This window comes from Buteo buteo, chromosome 11 (assembly GCF_964188355.1).
Source record: "Buteo buteo chromosome 11, bButBut1.hap1.1, whole genome shotgun sequence".
Lineage (NCBI taxonomy): Eukaryota > Metazoa > Chordata > Aves > Accipitriformes > Accipitridae > Buteo > Buteo buteo.
The window spans coordinates 29,803,587-29,819,624 of record NC_134181.1 but is presented as its reverse complement, the minus strand read 5'-3'; the positions used below and the strand labels follow the sequence as shown (position 1 = coordinate 29,819,624).

The following is a 16,038-nucleotide window of genomic DNA, read 5'->3' as shown; positions in this document are numbered from 1 at the left end:
CTGGAGATTTATTTTTGTTATATTTGGGTATTTCATTTCTGCTTGTGGCCAAAATTCCATATCCCTCCCAGAAAGTAGCATTGCCTTTCCTTCTGTCTTATCCGTGCTCCTCTTGTGTGTGTAACATAGCTGCGCTGGCCCAGCTGTCCCCTTCTTTGAAGTGCTGATGATTTCAGGGAGCTCCTTATGTTTGAAAGAAGATACAGCTGAAACTGTTAATTTCTCAAGTAGAGCAAATTGTGAGTGTTAACTAACACATTCCAAACTACTTGAGCCTAGCCTGGGTCTTAACCCTTGTCTGACAACTGGAGTCACTTAACAGCTGCATGCACATGATGGTCATAGCCAAAAGCATAGAAGTGTCTTAAATATAATGGACTGGTTTATAACACACACACACAAGAAAACCACAGTGGAGTCTGGAACTTCACCAGCAGATGGCAACAGGAAACTGCGAAGTCCTGATGTTTGACAGAGAGGCTGGTTTTGGCTTTGTAATGCTATTTTGAGAAACTTCTTGGATAGTGACAGATTTGCAAAGCAACCATTCTTGAAGAAACTCTTTTTTGATCAGACATATTCATTAGCTGAATGTAGTCTGCTGTGACACTGTTGTCAGGAGGAGAAAAATAAATCCATGAAAAGCAAAAGACTCTCACCAAAGAGGTAATGCATTTCACTACGAATGTGGATGGAATATAAGAAGGTGAGGTCATGGCAGTGGGGTAATCATAAAATGAGGATTAAGCTTTCTCCTCTCTCTTCCCCTGTGCCCGGTGTGGTGGTGGTGGGGAGGGGCAGTCCTTGACCCAGGACTGCTGAATGGTCAGAATCCTACCTGGAGGGGAAAGCAAGCCAGCAGAGGCTACTCTGGCTGTTGCTGAGGACTTGGGACTGTTTTACCCTAACAGTAGAGTGGTGGATCCCCTGGGGAGCAGTTCTTATCTATTGCTTGTGAACCTCGCCTGGAGGTAAAATGGCCTCAACCTTTGAATTGCTTCTCCTGCAGAGTTCAACACAGGAACTTTGATATGGGGCCTGAAGGGTAAAGAAGATTAGCCACACCTGCTCTAATGGCTAAAATTTGCATATGAGAATTAACTGCTTTTTCTAAAGACTGATTAGTGGTGTGCTTTATCATATCATGATACAGTCATGTAGATTGTGCCTGTGATCACTGTGTGGTTTAGCCTGAACATATATTTGCAAGTTAACCAAGGCTGTCTGTTGGCTTTTCTGGAGACTCTAGGCATACCTTATTCTTATTCAGAGGGCATAAAAAGGAAAAAGTGTGCCCTGTTGGCTTGCCCTTCTTGTAACTGGTGCCTTCTTGTAATACTAGAAGACATGTGAATTAAAGTTTTGTTTTGTTTTGTTTTCTTGAGGGAAGCATTCTTGTGCAATGCATTTAGGAATGGATTGTTGGTTTGTCAAAACATGACTGGACTATTACTTGATGCTTATGACTTCTTTTTTGACCTCTGGTCTTTGTTGAATAAATTAGTCTTATAATGGATTTATCAGTTGGTCCTTAGAAGCAAATTGTTTTCTTGTCTTGTGACTTTCCTGAGGAAAAGTATTTGCTAGCAAGCTAGAAGTCTTACAGAAAAAGTAAATGTAAGAAATGACACATTCCACTTTCCCCTTCACTGCTGTTAGTGAGGTCAGCACAAAACCTTACTTTTTTCCCCACTGTGTTTTTAGGAATGAAGCAATCTCATAGCAGTTTTAGTGTCATGCTTTTTCATTCACCTCAGGTAAGCTATAGCTGTCAACCTTGGTGGCAGGAGGCAGGGGGGCAAACTCCAGGTTGTCCAAGGCTCTCTGCCTGAGCTGTTTATGATTTAGCAGTCCAGATGGTAGTTATAAATTACTTGCCTTCAGGCATATTTAAGAATGTACCTCTTGTCCTGTGAACCACTAGACAGAAATGTTGACAGTCCTTGTAATGTTTTTGCTTCTGAAAAATGGCTGTTTGAGAGCTTAATGCTTGGATGTTGTAGTGACATTGAGGACTATGTTTCAGATTTATTGTTGCATTGTGTACATCTCTTAATGGGCTTGTTAGAAGTCACTGGTGCTCATGGATCTCTCCTCAGGGATGCTCAAAGCAATAATAATTAACTGTGTGGAGTGAAGATGTTCTTGAAGCTCTGGTTTCCACACCTGCTAGCAAAGTTTAGCCTTTGCTTCTTTTGCTTGGCATTTCACTTGGCTGAGACTCAAAAGTGTTAATAGTATGTAAAGGTGCTCTGTGGTAATGGCACTTTAAAGACTCACAGTATGGCAAGAGGTGAGCTTACTGCAAAGTGCTGTTTCACCCATTGCTAGCAGTAGCAAGTAATGCTTCATGGGGATATGTTTTCTGTCTTTGCTTCATGAGCATGAAACCTCACAGTTCTCATGTATTACTTTTGTTCTTTGGTTTCCCTGTCTTTAGGATGAGCCTAATTGTCCAAGGTCACTAAGTGAGGCCGTAACAATAAGAGAGACTGAAATAGAAGTGAGCCAATGTGCCTGACATGCCCAAGCTTTAAAGTAAAAGCAATCTCTGCAAGAGCATTAAGGGTGGTAATAACAAGGGGAGCAGCTTCCAAAGCCTGAGTCTTCCTTTTAGTCAGGCCAGTACTGCTTTGGGGATTAAAACTTGGAACAAAGACATCAAGATTGTGGTCCCTCCAGCTTCATTGCAAGTAGGGAGACTTGCTGCTAAGCAGCATGGCTGTGAAGTATGGAATTGCTGTTGTCCCTGTTATATTAACTGTGAACCAGGTACTGAGAAATGAGCTCCTTGCCAACAGGAGAAATCACCATGCAGATTTATTGTTTCTACACTAGGATGATTTATGGATAACTCTGTAGTTACCTAATACCCCCCTTCCTCCACCAACAGGATAATATGAGAAAGTCTGTGCAAAATTTTTTACTGGTTTAGTGAAATGGCCTTGCGTTGGTAGAAGAGAATCATTGGAGCACTTAAAAAGTGGTACATGGCTGTGGTGTTGGGATGTACATTGGCATTGTACTTGTCTCATCCATACTTTTGGAAATACTGTAGCATTCATAGAATGGTAGAATGGTTTGGGTTGGAAGGGACCTTAAAGATCATCTAGTTCCAACACCCCTTGCATGGGCAGGGACACCTTCCACTAGACTAGGTTGCTCAAAGCCCAGTCCAGCCTGGCCTTGAACACTTCCAGGGATGGGGCATCCATAACTTCTCTGGTCAACCTGTTCCAGTGCCTCACCACCCTCATAGTGAAGAACTTCTTCCTTACAGCTAATCTAAATCTACCCTCTTTCAGTTTAAAGCCATTATCCCTTGTCCTATCAGTACATGCCCTTGTAAAAAGTCCCTCTCTGGCTTTCTCGTAGGCCCCCTGTAGGTACTGGGACTTCCATGTACCAACTTCCCCTGTGGACTTTGTTTTGGGGGAGTAGACAAGAATATCTACCTAATATTCTGCTTCTGACTGCTGAAGGACTTTTCACTGTGCTTGATACTTAAATACAGCTGCTTGTGTCGATATGCTTTGTTGGGTTTTCTGTATGCTCCTTCCTCCTCTTTGGCTGTCTAGAGTTCATCTGGCTGCAGCTTGCAAGGATCCGCTCTTGTGGCATTGCTGTTGCACAGCCTTTGTATTCTCAGGGACTTGTTTTGGGGGCTTGCTAGCAGTGTTACTACAGACTTGCTGTAGCTGAAGGAGAGGAAGAAGGCTGGTAAGGCCTAGAGGAATCCAGTACAGCTCAGGTACAGAAGCACTGGATCACAAAGTGCCTTACTCCTTTGTAGGCTGGCAATATTTTGAATGCATTAGTTACTAATCTTTATCGGTACTAAATCTAATGCCAGTTCAGTGGACATTTTTTAACTCCTTACATGCCTGATGCAGCAAAAAGAAGTGCAATAGTACTCCTAACTTTTATGCTTGGCGAGAAAGACCTAGTGATAAATATGTTTATTTGGACCTGCTCTGTAGAATGCTGCTTGTGTTGTTTGGTTTATTTAGCATGCCTTTTACAATGGCAAGATTTCCACAGGCAAAATTTTGTTGTGGTCATTTGTAACCAATTACACCTAAAACTTGGGTCTGCTTGGTCAGAACAGTATCATGAGGACTTGCTGGTTATAGTTTGGTTTACAGAAGCTTTGAATTCATAGGTGTTTCTAATTATTAGGTGGAAAACAGCTTGCCTTGTCACTCATGCTCCTGTGTTTCTTACATATCTTGGAAGCAATGCTGTACTAAGTCTGGATGGAGAAATTCAGTACCTCTCTCTCTTTCTCTGACTCTCTGGCATTATAATCAAGTATCATCATTTTTGTGAGAAAGGATTGCTATAATGATGGTGAAACAGTTCATACTGCTTTTATTAAACCCAGTTATTTGTGCTGTTTTTATTTAGACTTTACAGCAGCAAGAATGCAAACTCCTCTATAGCCGTAAAGAAGGTCAGCGTCAAGAAAACAAAAACAAAAATAGATACAAAAACATTTTACCCTGTAAGTATTAATTTCTTTCATTATAGCATAAGCCTGCTACTTTTCTATGGGTTTTTTTAGCTCATAAATACAGGGTTAATTAAGTACCACTGTGCTTTTTCTTCTCTTTAGTGATAATTTCCCCTCTTATGTTGTCAGTATTAGCCCATGCAATTTCCAATTTGTGTTCAAACATTTGCACTTTGTAGATACCAATATTTTGATTCCCAAATGTTTTTATCTTCAGCTTTCATTTAAAAACATCACATCCCTAAACTGTTATTCAGTAAACTGGAATGCTTAAACTTAAGAGGATTAATTGTGGTACAAAAGCGCATGGTGCAAATCCAGCAGCCGTTTGCCTTGACTTAGCGCTTGACTGTCCATGTACTCATGAGTTACTAGGGGTCATGAACACTTACTTTGATCTAGCTTGTTATGAATTGGCCACTTGTTTTAAGAAACAGCAAAAGAGGAAAGGTTGAATATTCTAACTACTAATTTACTGAGTTTGATAACCTAATAGCTTCTGGTAGCAGTAAGAAATGTACCTGTCTGAGGGATATTTAAAAATAGCTGTGTGTTCACAACTGTAGGATGCAAGTGCTTAACATTCATATATATTCTTCCAGTTGATCATACCAGAGTTGTTCTACATGATGGTGATCCAAATGAACCTGTTTCAGACTATATCAATGCTAATATTATTATGGTAAGTATACCCATACCTACAGGAGCCTTGTTGGCACAGCCCATGTCTACTCTTTAAAATACTCACCGAAATCCAAGTTAGTCTTGTAATCATTTGTCACCATTTGTTAATTTTTTCTCTAGCCTGAGTTTGAAACCAAGTGCAACAACTCAAAGCCAAAAAAAAGCTACATCGCTACTCAAGGTTGCCTACAGAATACAGTGAATGATTTTTGGAGGATGGTGTTCCAGGAGAATTCTCGAGTTATTGTTATGACAACAAAAGAAGTTGAAAGAGGAAAGGTAAAAACAGACTCTCAAACTGGCCTTGGGAAAGGTCATGACGTTTGAATGCAAGTAAGGACTAAACTGACTTGGTTATATTGATCTATATGCTGAAATCTGGTGTGCCACCACTGTCTTTGGAGACCGGGAAGGTGCTGAGTGTCCTTTTTTACTGGTGCTGGTGGGAATTGAGGGTATACTCCTATCGTATCATCAGGCCTCCCTTTTTCAAGTGTTGACTGATTGAATTTTAACTACTGAATGTAATTCTATGTATTTTAACATTATTCAGCAAATGAGGCACTGGAATGTGAGATGAAGCCAGACAGGCATTCTGTGTACTTGAAGGGGTAAACTCTCTGTTCCTGTAACAAAAGTATTGCCATTTATTTTAGCTTACCAAGCCTGTATAGACTTTAGTAGAAAAGCAGAATTGTGGGACTTTATTATTATAAGAATGAATGTAGATGATACTGCTTCTTGCCTAAGAACTACAAGATGATGTGAAAGTTGTTGCCCCAGATTCATCTTATTCAAGTCACATTTACTAGGCTACTAGAATGCTATTCTCTCTTCTGACTTTACTTTCTATGCTTGAATTTGATAACATTCTTATTACGTGCTGAGCTAGTGATTACGGCTGAAACTGTACTTCGTTAGGAATCCCCCAGCCAGGTGTGTTTTAGCACTTTAGGAATAAAAGTCAGGTTCTTTACCTTTGACTGCCCTGTTCTGCATGAACACAGCTGCCTGTTCAGCCTTGCTAATCTGCAAACACCTTGTGAACGGCTCTGGCAGTATTTAATGCTCTGAAAGAGGAAATTTTCCTGCAAGGGCATATCCCAAGAACCTCCATTTTACCTTTTAAGTACAGAGATCTTGTCTTACTGTCTTCTGGTGAATCTGAGGCTTTTACTTTGTTTCTGGGTTCTAATGACATATGGCAGGAAAGAATAGGAAATAGTTGAATACTGATATTCTGGCAACGGTCACATACCGCTTCCTGTGTATAGTGTAGCTCTATCTTTGTAATGTGTTGCTTCTGTTCAATTTCGTGTGCGCGCTCTCTCTTGTTTGTCTGCTTTTTCCACATACCATTGTCCACTTTTTCAATAATCCAATGATCTGTTTCTGAATGGAGAACTGTTATCTTGTTAGATGAGCGTCACTTTTGAAAAAAATTGAATTGAAAGTATAGCTAGTGTTTTTCTATGGATGGCTGATAATTGCAGGGGTTCCTTACCAGTGCCACAAAAAAAGAGGCTTTGTGTATATGTACTGAAGACAAATAGCAGTAGATTTTATGGGCTTCCCTTACTAATCTAGGTATCAAAGCTGCCATTGGTGATGTTTGTAGAAACCATTAGACTCTGTCTTGCAGATTGTTTTAGGCTTTGTAAGTTCTGCCCATCCGTTAGCCTTATAAAGGGGCATGATTTGTGTTTTCTTCCTGAGAATGCACTGAGGGAGCATGATTTGTGTTTTCTTCCTGAGAATGCACTGAGGGAGGGAGAAGCTACCCCTTTCCAGTGACCTTCCTCTTAGGTCATTTTCTTGGAAGACGACAAATAAATTATGGGGTTGTTTTGGAAGAGTTGACTTGAATTTTTTTTTTTTTTTTTGTAACCTACTGAATGGCCTGTGCTCCTCTGCAATTCTTCCATGATTCTTTCCAAATTTTGCTAAGCCTGTTTTCTGTGCTCTAGCTGTATAAAACATTTTAATGTCTGATTACTTAATCACTGCTGCATGCATTGATTTTTTTTTTCTTTATTCTTTTTTTTTTTCCTTGATGCCTATTTCACTTATTCAAGAATTGCAAATAAAAGTCCTGATATAAAATAAAAGTTTTTTTATTATCCTGGTTGCAGCTGGGATAGAGTTAATTGTCTTCCTAGTAGCTGGTACAGTGCTATGTTTTGAGTTCAGTATGTGAAGAATGTTGATAACACACTGATGTTTTCAGTTGTTGCTCAGTAGTGTTTAGACTAAAGTCAAGGATTTTTCAGCTTCTCAAGCCCAGCCAGTGAGAAAGCTGGAGGGGCACAAGAAGTTGGCACAGGACAGAGCCTGGGCAGCTGACCCAAAGTGGCCAACAGGGTATTCCATACCATGGGATGTCACATCTAGTATAGGAACTGAGGGGAGTGGGGGCAGGGGGATTGCTGCTGGGGGACTAACTGGGCATTGATTGATGGGTGGTGAGCAATTGCACTGCGCATCATTTGTACATTCCAATCCTTTTATCATTACTGTTGTCATTTTATTAGTGTTATCATTAATAGTTTCTTCTTTTCTGTTCTATTAAACTGTTCTTATCTCAACCCACGAGTTTTACTTCTCTTCCCAATTTTCTCCCCCATCCCACTGGCTGGGGGTGGGGGGAGTGAGTGAGCGGCTGCATGGTGCTTAGTTGCTGGCTGGGGTTAAACCACAGCATATATCTCAGGCCAAGATGCTTTCAGATCTGCAGAAAGGAGAGAAACCTCTGCATCAGAGATGACTTCAAGAGCACATTGCCTAAGGAAGTGAGGAACTATGAAACGTGTCAGATCTGCATAGAGTTCTGAATATGCTTTAGAATGCACTGTAGAAGCAGCAAATACTTGTAAATTAAAATAGTGGTGTTTTGGAGGCAGTCCATCGAGCCAATAACACATGCATCCCCTCTATCAGACTAAAGCTTATTTTAACATTGCATGTTACTCTTCAGACTTGCTATACCAACTGCTCTTGTGTTCAGAGTTCTGTATTGAAACTGCAAGTTATTTTGGCATAGGCTAGGATCAACATCTTTTCTTCAGCTTGTACTCTTTTGGAGATGGCAGGGAAAGAAGGGCAAAAGTAACAAAAAAGCATCTCGTTGCCCAAGTAGGCTGGAAAGCATGTGTTCGATGATCTCTTACTGTATCTTGTGTTGGCAGAAGGAACTTTCTTGTTGCCATTTTTTCTCATAAATATGCAGTAGTAACTGCAAATAGGAAATATTTCTCTGTAGTACTTGGTGTTTGGTCTGCATTTGCTATTTGCTGGAAGCTGCATCTATATACCCACGTAATTTCTCATTTGATACTGTGTGGACTTGTATTGCATTCACAGGCTAACAGGAGTTGCTCTTTCCTGAACTGTCACAGGAAGCAAATCAAAGTAGTAATAGGTGAATCCGTTCTTCAGTGGATGGAATATATCCCTGGCCAAAGATAATCTTGAGAGAGAAGTAGCATGCCAAAAGCTCTACATTTCGGAAGCTACCGACACACGAGGCTTCAGTCCCCTGCCACAGGAAACAATTCTTTGTTGCTTTGGTGATTGAATTAGAGAGCTATGTTAGCCCTTTCTGCTCTAAGTCATGAAAACGCAAGCATCCAAGTTTAATTTCTGCAAAAAACAGCTTATACCTCTGACTTGTATTTATTTTGCAGCCTGTTGGGTTTTGATTGTAGAATACCCTGTAAGGCTGCAGCATTCTACTGGAAATTCTCAGTATTTTGAAACCTTTAGTTGGGTGGACATACAAGTAACAGTATTTTAATCTCTGGGTTTTGAAACTATTGAGGCAAAGCAGATACTAAGATGATCATGAAAGCTGCTGAAGGGAGACATTGCCTGTACCTGTTTGTCTGAAATCATCCGGTGTTTGTTATGGGGAAGCGAAACTTCCCCCTAAAATGTTCTTTACCTTGGTAGCTAGCTGTCCAGTTGACGCTAATAATTGTCCCCTATGTATTCAGAAATGAAAGCTTCAGAAATGTGTTTGGTAACCAGTTTATGAACCAGCCTTTCTTCAGTTTATGAACCAGTGTTTCTTCTTACTAATTACTCCTTTTTTGTTGTTGTTTTGGGTTTTTTTTGTTTGTTTGTTTGTTTGTTTTTTTAAATCTTGCAGAGTAAGTGTGTCAAGTACTGGCCTGATGAATATTCCCTAAAGGAGTATGGTGTTATGCGTGTTAGGAATGTCAAGGAGAGTGCAGCACACGATTACACTCTAAGAGAACTTAAGCTTTCTAAAGTTGGGCAAGTAAGTATGTTAGTAACTCTGTCCTTTTAATTTGGGTTGCACATCACACAAAAAAGTTTGCAGAAATAGACTGTTTCTTTGGAATCAATAAAAGCGCTAAGAGATTAATAAATCGAGACCTGTCTCTTTCTTTGAAGCTCCAGGTTTAGTTCTATACATCTTTCTCTTTGTCCTTGGGATAACTGAAGATTCTTACACCTAAGCAATTTTTGGCAGAAGATGCGCAGCTGCAAAGCTTTGGGGAAATCTGGAAAGAGAGATGGCGCTTTTAAGTAATCACACTTGGATCTAGCTAGGCATTTGCTCTCTTTCATGGAGATGGTTGCACTAGAAGGAAACAGTTGTGTATGGGTCCAGTACGTAGACAGAACACTTAAGGGAAGGAATACAAAAGATGAGGAAGGAGACAGTTAACTAGTGTGGAAGTAGCACTTCCTTGTTAAGGAACAAGTTGGATCAGGATGCAAAATGAATTGTGTAAGAAGAAAATAAGCAGGATGTGTCACATTGGTATGTCCGTGAGATGGAGCTGAGTGGGAATAAGCGCATAAGGTAAGTGCCACTAGGTATGAATGATGAGTATGACAGGCGAAGGTCCCTCGCTGTTGGTCACCCTCAGACAGAACTTTGCCGTGGCTTCTAAAAGCGAGGATGGAAATGTTGTTGGAAACAACTGCATGAGAAAGAGGGAGCTGAGGAAGCAGATGGTGTGATTGACTTGTCAGGCCAGGAAGAACTCTGGCCAGTTCCCTCCTTTAAGAGAGTTGTGGTGCTGTGGATACTGAGCAGCAGGTTGGATATGCCACCTTCTGATCTGACTCAACTTTGCCACATAAATGCTTTTAGCTGGATTTTGATCTGAAGGATTTTGTTTTCACGTGTTGGCATCTTCCTTCCAGGGGAACACAGAGAGAACAGTCTGGCAATATCACTTCAGAACTTGGCCTGATCATGGAGTCCCAAGTGACCCTGGTGGTGTACTAGACTTTCTAGAGGAGGTGCACCATAAGCAGGAGAGCATTTCTGATGCGGGACCAGTTGTGGTCCACTGCAGGTATGGTGATACGCTATGCCTCTCCTGCTATGCCTTTGGAGTTCTGTTGGATGTTTGATACTTTTTTTTTTTTTTTTTTTTTTGGTGGTGGGAGATGAAAACTTTAAAAGAAGACAGATTTCCCTGAGAGCTACTCATACTTTGATCTGTCAAGGTGTTTGTGCTTTCTGTTTTGCAAAATGATATATTCTAGATAGGTGTCAAATGGTTAGCTTTGAAGCAGGCTGTCTTTCAGAGTGTACATGTCTGTATGAATAAGAATTTCTGATGTACAAGAAGGTGGTACCAGTTTTGGCTAGATACATTTCAGGTGCAGGATGATGGAAATTCTAGTATCCCATCCCACCTCCTGTGAGTGCTCTCTCCTCAGTCTTGGTTTATAAATGAGATACTACTTATAAGGCAAGGAAATGTTAGATCTGAGCTTGTAGTTTTTTTCTGATTCAAGGACGTTAATAAATGCTGAGGCACAAAAGTGCTGTTTTGACTTCTGTCTCTTCCATGCTAAGTTGATTAGGTGTCTAGTTATTTTTGACTTTTTGGTTTGGTTTGACTCTGGCTATAGTTTGGAAGTCTAATGTGTCTTAATGTTAGACTCTTACTTGGACTGGTGTTTTGGTGTCGGTTCAGAAAGAGTGAAACAACTAACTTTTTTTCTCCCCTTCTCTTTTTACAGTGCTGGGATTGGGCGAACAGGAACTTTCATTGTGATTGATATTCTTATTGACATAATCAGAGAAAAAGGTAGGTTCCCGTCTCACTTTTAGTTTCCTGTGGGACATTGACAGCTACATCACACTAAAACAACAGGAGTGTTGATAGAATAGAGGATTCTAGTGATGCTACAAACTAGGCATGTGTGTTTGGCATAGAAGAGACTTGCTCATTCCTCTTGATTTAGCTGGAATTCAAAGTGCTGAAGCCCTGCTCCAGTTCAGCATAATGAAAACTTTCAGCTGAGGATTAGTCAGGAGTCTGATTATGTTTTTCTTATTATTATTTGTATTATTTATTTTTCTGTTTTTCTTTTAAAATCATTCATGAGTGTGTGGTGGTCAGTATACTCAGGCATGCTGAATTTGAGCAACTTGTTTTTTGAGAATGGTGTTGTATCTATGTATAAACTGCTGTAAACAGTAACTTGGCATGTATGTTGAGCTAGGTTGCATTTAAAGTTGTCTCGGACCAGCGTGAAGTGATGCAGTTTTGTCCCTCAGGACCGCTTTCCATGTTATGTTACAGTTCTACAGATCTGTATATTAGAAGTCAAGGGCAAATGCTCTGTGTTAAATGTTAGCAATCTTGCTTATTGCAAGATCATTCAACTACACTGTGTTCTGCTGGAAGATGAGACCCGTCTCTCCTCCAAAGATAAAGTTTGTTTTACTGTTCTTAACATTATGATGATTCTTCCTAGGTGTGGACTGTGATATTGATGTTCCAAAGACCATTCAGATGGTGAGGTCACAACGGTCAGGAATGGTTCAGACAGAAGCACAGTACAGATTTATTTACATGGCAGTACAGCACTACATTGAAACGCTACAGCGCAGAATTGAAGAGGAGCAGGTATATTTGTCCTAAGTATAAAATGTTACATAGGAACGTGTTATCATTTGAGCAGGGAGCAGAGTTGCCGCCTGTGACTTTCGGAGGCATGACTGCTGGCTGTATAACCAATGCATTGTGAAAAGCCTGGGACAGTAACCTGTTAACCCTGTTCAGAGAAATTAGCCTATGTTTCAGTTTGTTATGCTTAAGAATTACTTAAAGTATTAGGTGGAATTAGAAAATTGTAAAATAAAACCAGTGTGTTTGGCCACTGACAGAGAAAGAAAATCAGCAATATGAGAGGCTTCTCCATATGACTGCAACTGGTGCTGGTTTACCTTCCATGAAAATGCTTGCATGTAGGGGATCCTGTCCTCCCAGTCCCCCAGTCCCTGCACCCCAGATCTCAAATTCTCTTAATATTATCTAGTTTTCTGTGCAAGAAGAATAAGAGGTAAGGCTGTTAATTAATACAGAACCTTGTGTTCTGTTGAGTTTTAAAGAGATTTCAAACCTGTTAACTGTATTTCTAAAGTATGATAATCAAATTCAAATGCTAGTCACTCTAATACTGATTTTGGAGTCTTAAAGTTTATTAGTAAGAGGTAAGTATATTGGACTGAAAGATGAAAGAATGAGTGTGGTGATCTTGCAGTACAGTGTCCAACAAAAAGCAGTTAGAGGAGTGATTTGGTGTAGTAAGATGAGAAAAGGTTTGGAATATGTGGTGACAACCACAAGACCTTCACCTCACTCTTCCTGTTTAAGTACTTCATTGCATTCAAACTCTACAGTCTTATACAGAAGTTACCTCATTTTGTAATAAAGAACTGACAATCTACACACTGTTGCTTTCATTCTCTGCCCTAACCTTTGGTCATCTGGGATTTTTATCTTTTTGTTTCAGAATTTCAATATATTTCCTTCTGCAGCTGGTTTGCTGCTGAGAAGGAGATACACCCACACAACTGATCAGGCAGATGTGGGGAGCGGCAGGGTTAGCGCAGTGCCAGGTGTAAGATGTAATCCCTGTTTAGAGATGGAGTGTGCCAGCTTGGGCTTGGCACTCTTGTGTGGCTTCTGGCTGCTTTGGAGTGTGGCAGAGCTTATTTTATATTTGCCTACATGATGTAGATGCACCGTTCAGCAGAGAGGATAGAGACTTTATTCCTCTCCCCAGGACAGCTGTTGTGTGATCTGATGGTGATTAGACACAAAGTGAAGAACAAGAAATCCCGCAGGTGTACTTTTTTCCCTGGCTTTGTTGTCTCACTTCGCCTTAGAGCTGCTTCATATCTCGAATGTGTGTGCAATTATACAAGCCTTGTATCCTCAGCTTTTTGAATATGGTCTCTTTCTGCTGCTGCCATTTACAAAGTAGATCTGTAACTCTCTCTTGATCGTTTTGATGGGTTTTGAATAGTATTTTGATATTGAGTGGAGCAGTGTATTTCTCCTATAGTGATGAGGCTCAGTTAGTTGTGCCTCATCCTCTATTCCATTACTAGCTCAGAAGGCACAGGTATAAAAGTTTAAGAAACTGGAAATAGAACATTGCTTTACTTCAGGAGGTCTTGACCTGTAACTAAGGCTAGTGGCAGCTATAGGAATAAAACTATATAGAACTTGTCAGACAAAAGCAAAGCTTTGTGGTGACTATAGGAACTAATGTCCTGAAAAAAACATGGTGAATTGGGAATGCTCCAAAGCATGTTTTGATAGAGCAGAAGAAAAAAAGGCTAAGTAGTAGAATACTATGCAGAATGCTTGAATATCACCCCAGTAAGATAGTTTGGGAATGAAATGCTGTGTTTTGAGAAACTTTAACTTCTGGAACCTTCTTTTCTATGCTTGCTTTAATTACAGTTGCAAACAGTGAAAGCTGGAAAAAAACCTGGTGAAGTCAAATAGGGCACCTTTATAGGAAACAATATGAGGTTGTGCTCCCTGTCTGCTTTTCAATCTGCATGAACCCAAGCCAGCTCCGATAAGAAATTAGGTAGTCACACTAGCTAACCTGTTGTCGTGCAGGACTTAAAACCAGCTGGACTGAAGAAGTGGATATGTGAATAGCTGCATCCATTCACATAGATAAGCCTGCTTTTTGTTTGTATTCAGGAAGAAATTGCCCTGCTCTGCTAGCATTCCCTTTTGCATTGCAATGCTGAGAGCCTCAAGATTTCATAGAGTTAGGTGTTGTGTTAAATGTTGCCTCTCTTCTTACAAGTGTAAAACAAAAGCAAAGTGAATTTGGGTGTTTGTTTTGTTGTTTTTTTTTGTTTTTGTTTTTTTCCCCTGTGGAAATGTGTATGTTCTCCTACATCTAGGAAACAAGTCATTCTTACCACATTTCTATTATTCTGAATTAGAAAGGATAATTACAGTGAATTAAGCGGAAGGAAGAGAAGCCAGATATTTACTTTTTATTGGCTTGTTTTATCTGTTTGTCAGCTTAAGTAATAGAACTGACTGATTCTTTTTAAATTGCTTTTACTGCACAGTACATCTGTAACATGAACTGCCATTCATCGTGCAGTTGGGGGCAGTGGGAGGGTGGAAATCAAGCCCTGGATTTTGGGCTTCAGAATATTATTGGCAGGTGAGGGGTTTGTAGCCATAACACTAGAATGCAGCAGAGTTTGAACTTTTGCGTTGTGTTTAAATCTTATTTTTTAGCATTAACCTTCCAGGTAATTGATCTGGACTGGTAGTCTATTTAAAAGTGATTTGTCAGGAGTAAGTAGGAGGCTGAGAGGGGAGAAGTTCAGTAAAATAACACAACAAGTTGAGCAAGAAGGCCATCTTGGAAAAACTTCAACCTATATTGCTATACAGAGTGTTCTTAATGGAAACTCAGCAGCCAGAACTCCCCAGAAGCTCTGACAACCTCTGTTGTGAGATTGATTCAGGTCAGTTATTTAGTACTTGTTCAAGCATTTAAAAAAAAAAAAAAAAACAAACAAAAAACCAAAACAAAAACAAAGAACACAAAAAAACAAACGGCAACACAAAACCAACAACAAACACCCCCACACCCCCCCAATCCAGTACCCTGTAAAACTTTAAAGTGAGTCTTTAATTTCTGTGTAGTTTTCGATGTATGCATGTGTTGTGAATGTTTGCCTTGAAAGGAAGAAAGCCATATCCCCTTACTTTTCCTAGTGTAGCTTTGCTTGCTGGAGCCTTCAGTATCTTTAGATGAATGCCAGCACAATTGGCTGCAGCTTGTAACATATGCTGCAGAATACAAATAACAGCTTGGGTTCTTTTTATATCAAACCTAATGGGCTAAGATGTTATTTTATTAGAGATCTTGCAAACAACATTGTTACTCATTTGGCCACATCTCCAAGCTGGAAATAAGGTCAGTGGGAAGCCCACTGGCTGATACTGTCTATTAAAGAATGAAGTGTGGTTTCTTCTGCCAAGTAAGATGAAGATTGCGTATGAATGCTGGTTCATGAGGTTGGAGTATTCTGCTGGAGATGGTGGTGGAGAGAGGAGTATTGAAAAGTGAGCCTTTTCAGGTCTTGTAACCAATGGCTAAAGCCAGCCTTTAGGTCTTATCCATGTTGTGTGTGTTATCTACAGAACTGAGCTTTCTTCTCTTTGTAGACACACCTTTCTTCTAAAAACAGACATGGTTAGTTACACATGTAATTTCTGCACTACTTCAATGACTGTTTTCTATTAGTAATCAAAAACCTGGCTTTTTGTTGTGTTTTGCTTCACAGAAGAGTAAGAGAAAAGGTCACGAATACACAAACATTAAATATTCTTTATCGGACCAGACAAGTGGGGATCAGAGCCCTCTTCCACCCTGTACCCCAACCCCAACATGTCCAGAGTAAGTTTGCTTCTATTGTTAAGGTGTAAGTTTTCTGAACTGTACTGACTAATTTTCAGGGACCTCGAATGAGAATGAGGTACCACAGAATCTGCCCTAGACTGTTGCCC

The 16,038-nt window shown here is 40.1% G+C and overlaps 1 protein-coding gene across 4 annotated transcripts in view; it reads left to right on the top strand.

Moving 5' to 3' along the window:
* The window catches only part of PTPN11 (protein tyrosine phosphatase non-receptor type 11), a 31,897-nt gene that overhangs the window by 10,888 nt on the left and 4,971 nt on the right, over positions 1-16,038 (top strand). For all 4 annotated transcript variants that reach the window (XM_075041204.1, XM_075041201.1, XM_075041202.1 and 1 more), the window contains 8 exons: positions 4,408-4,504; positions 5,116-5,195; positions 5,318-5,476; positions 9,345-9,476; positions 10,376-10,530; positions 11,207-11,274; positions 11,948-12,099; positions 15,816-15,928. In XM_075041204.1, the coding sequence (XP_074897305.1) occupies positions 4,408-4,504; positions 5,116-5,195; positions 5,318-5,476; positions 9,345-9,476; positions 10,376-10,530; positions 11,207-11,274; positions 11,948-12,099; positions 15,816-15,928 (956 nt within the window). The remainder of the gene's footprint in view (positions 1-4,407; positions 4,505-5,115; positions 5,196-5,317; positions 5,477-9,344; positions 9,477-10,375; positions 10,531-11,206; positions 11,275-11,947; positions 12,100-15,815; positions 15,929-16,038) is intronic.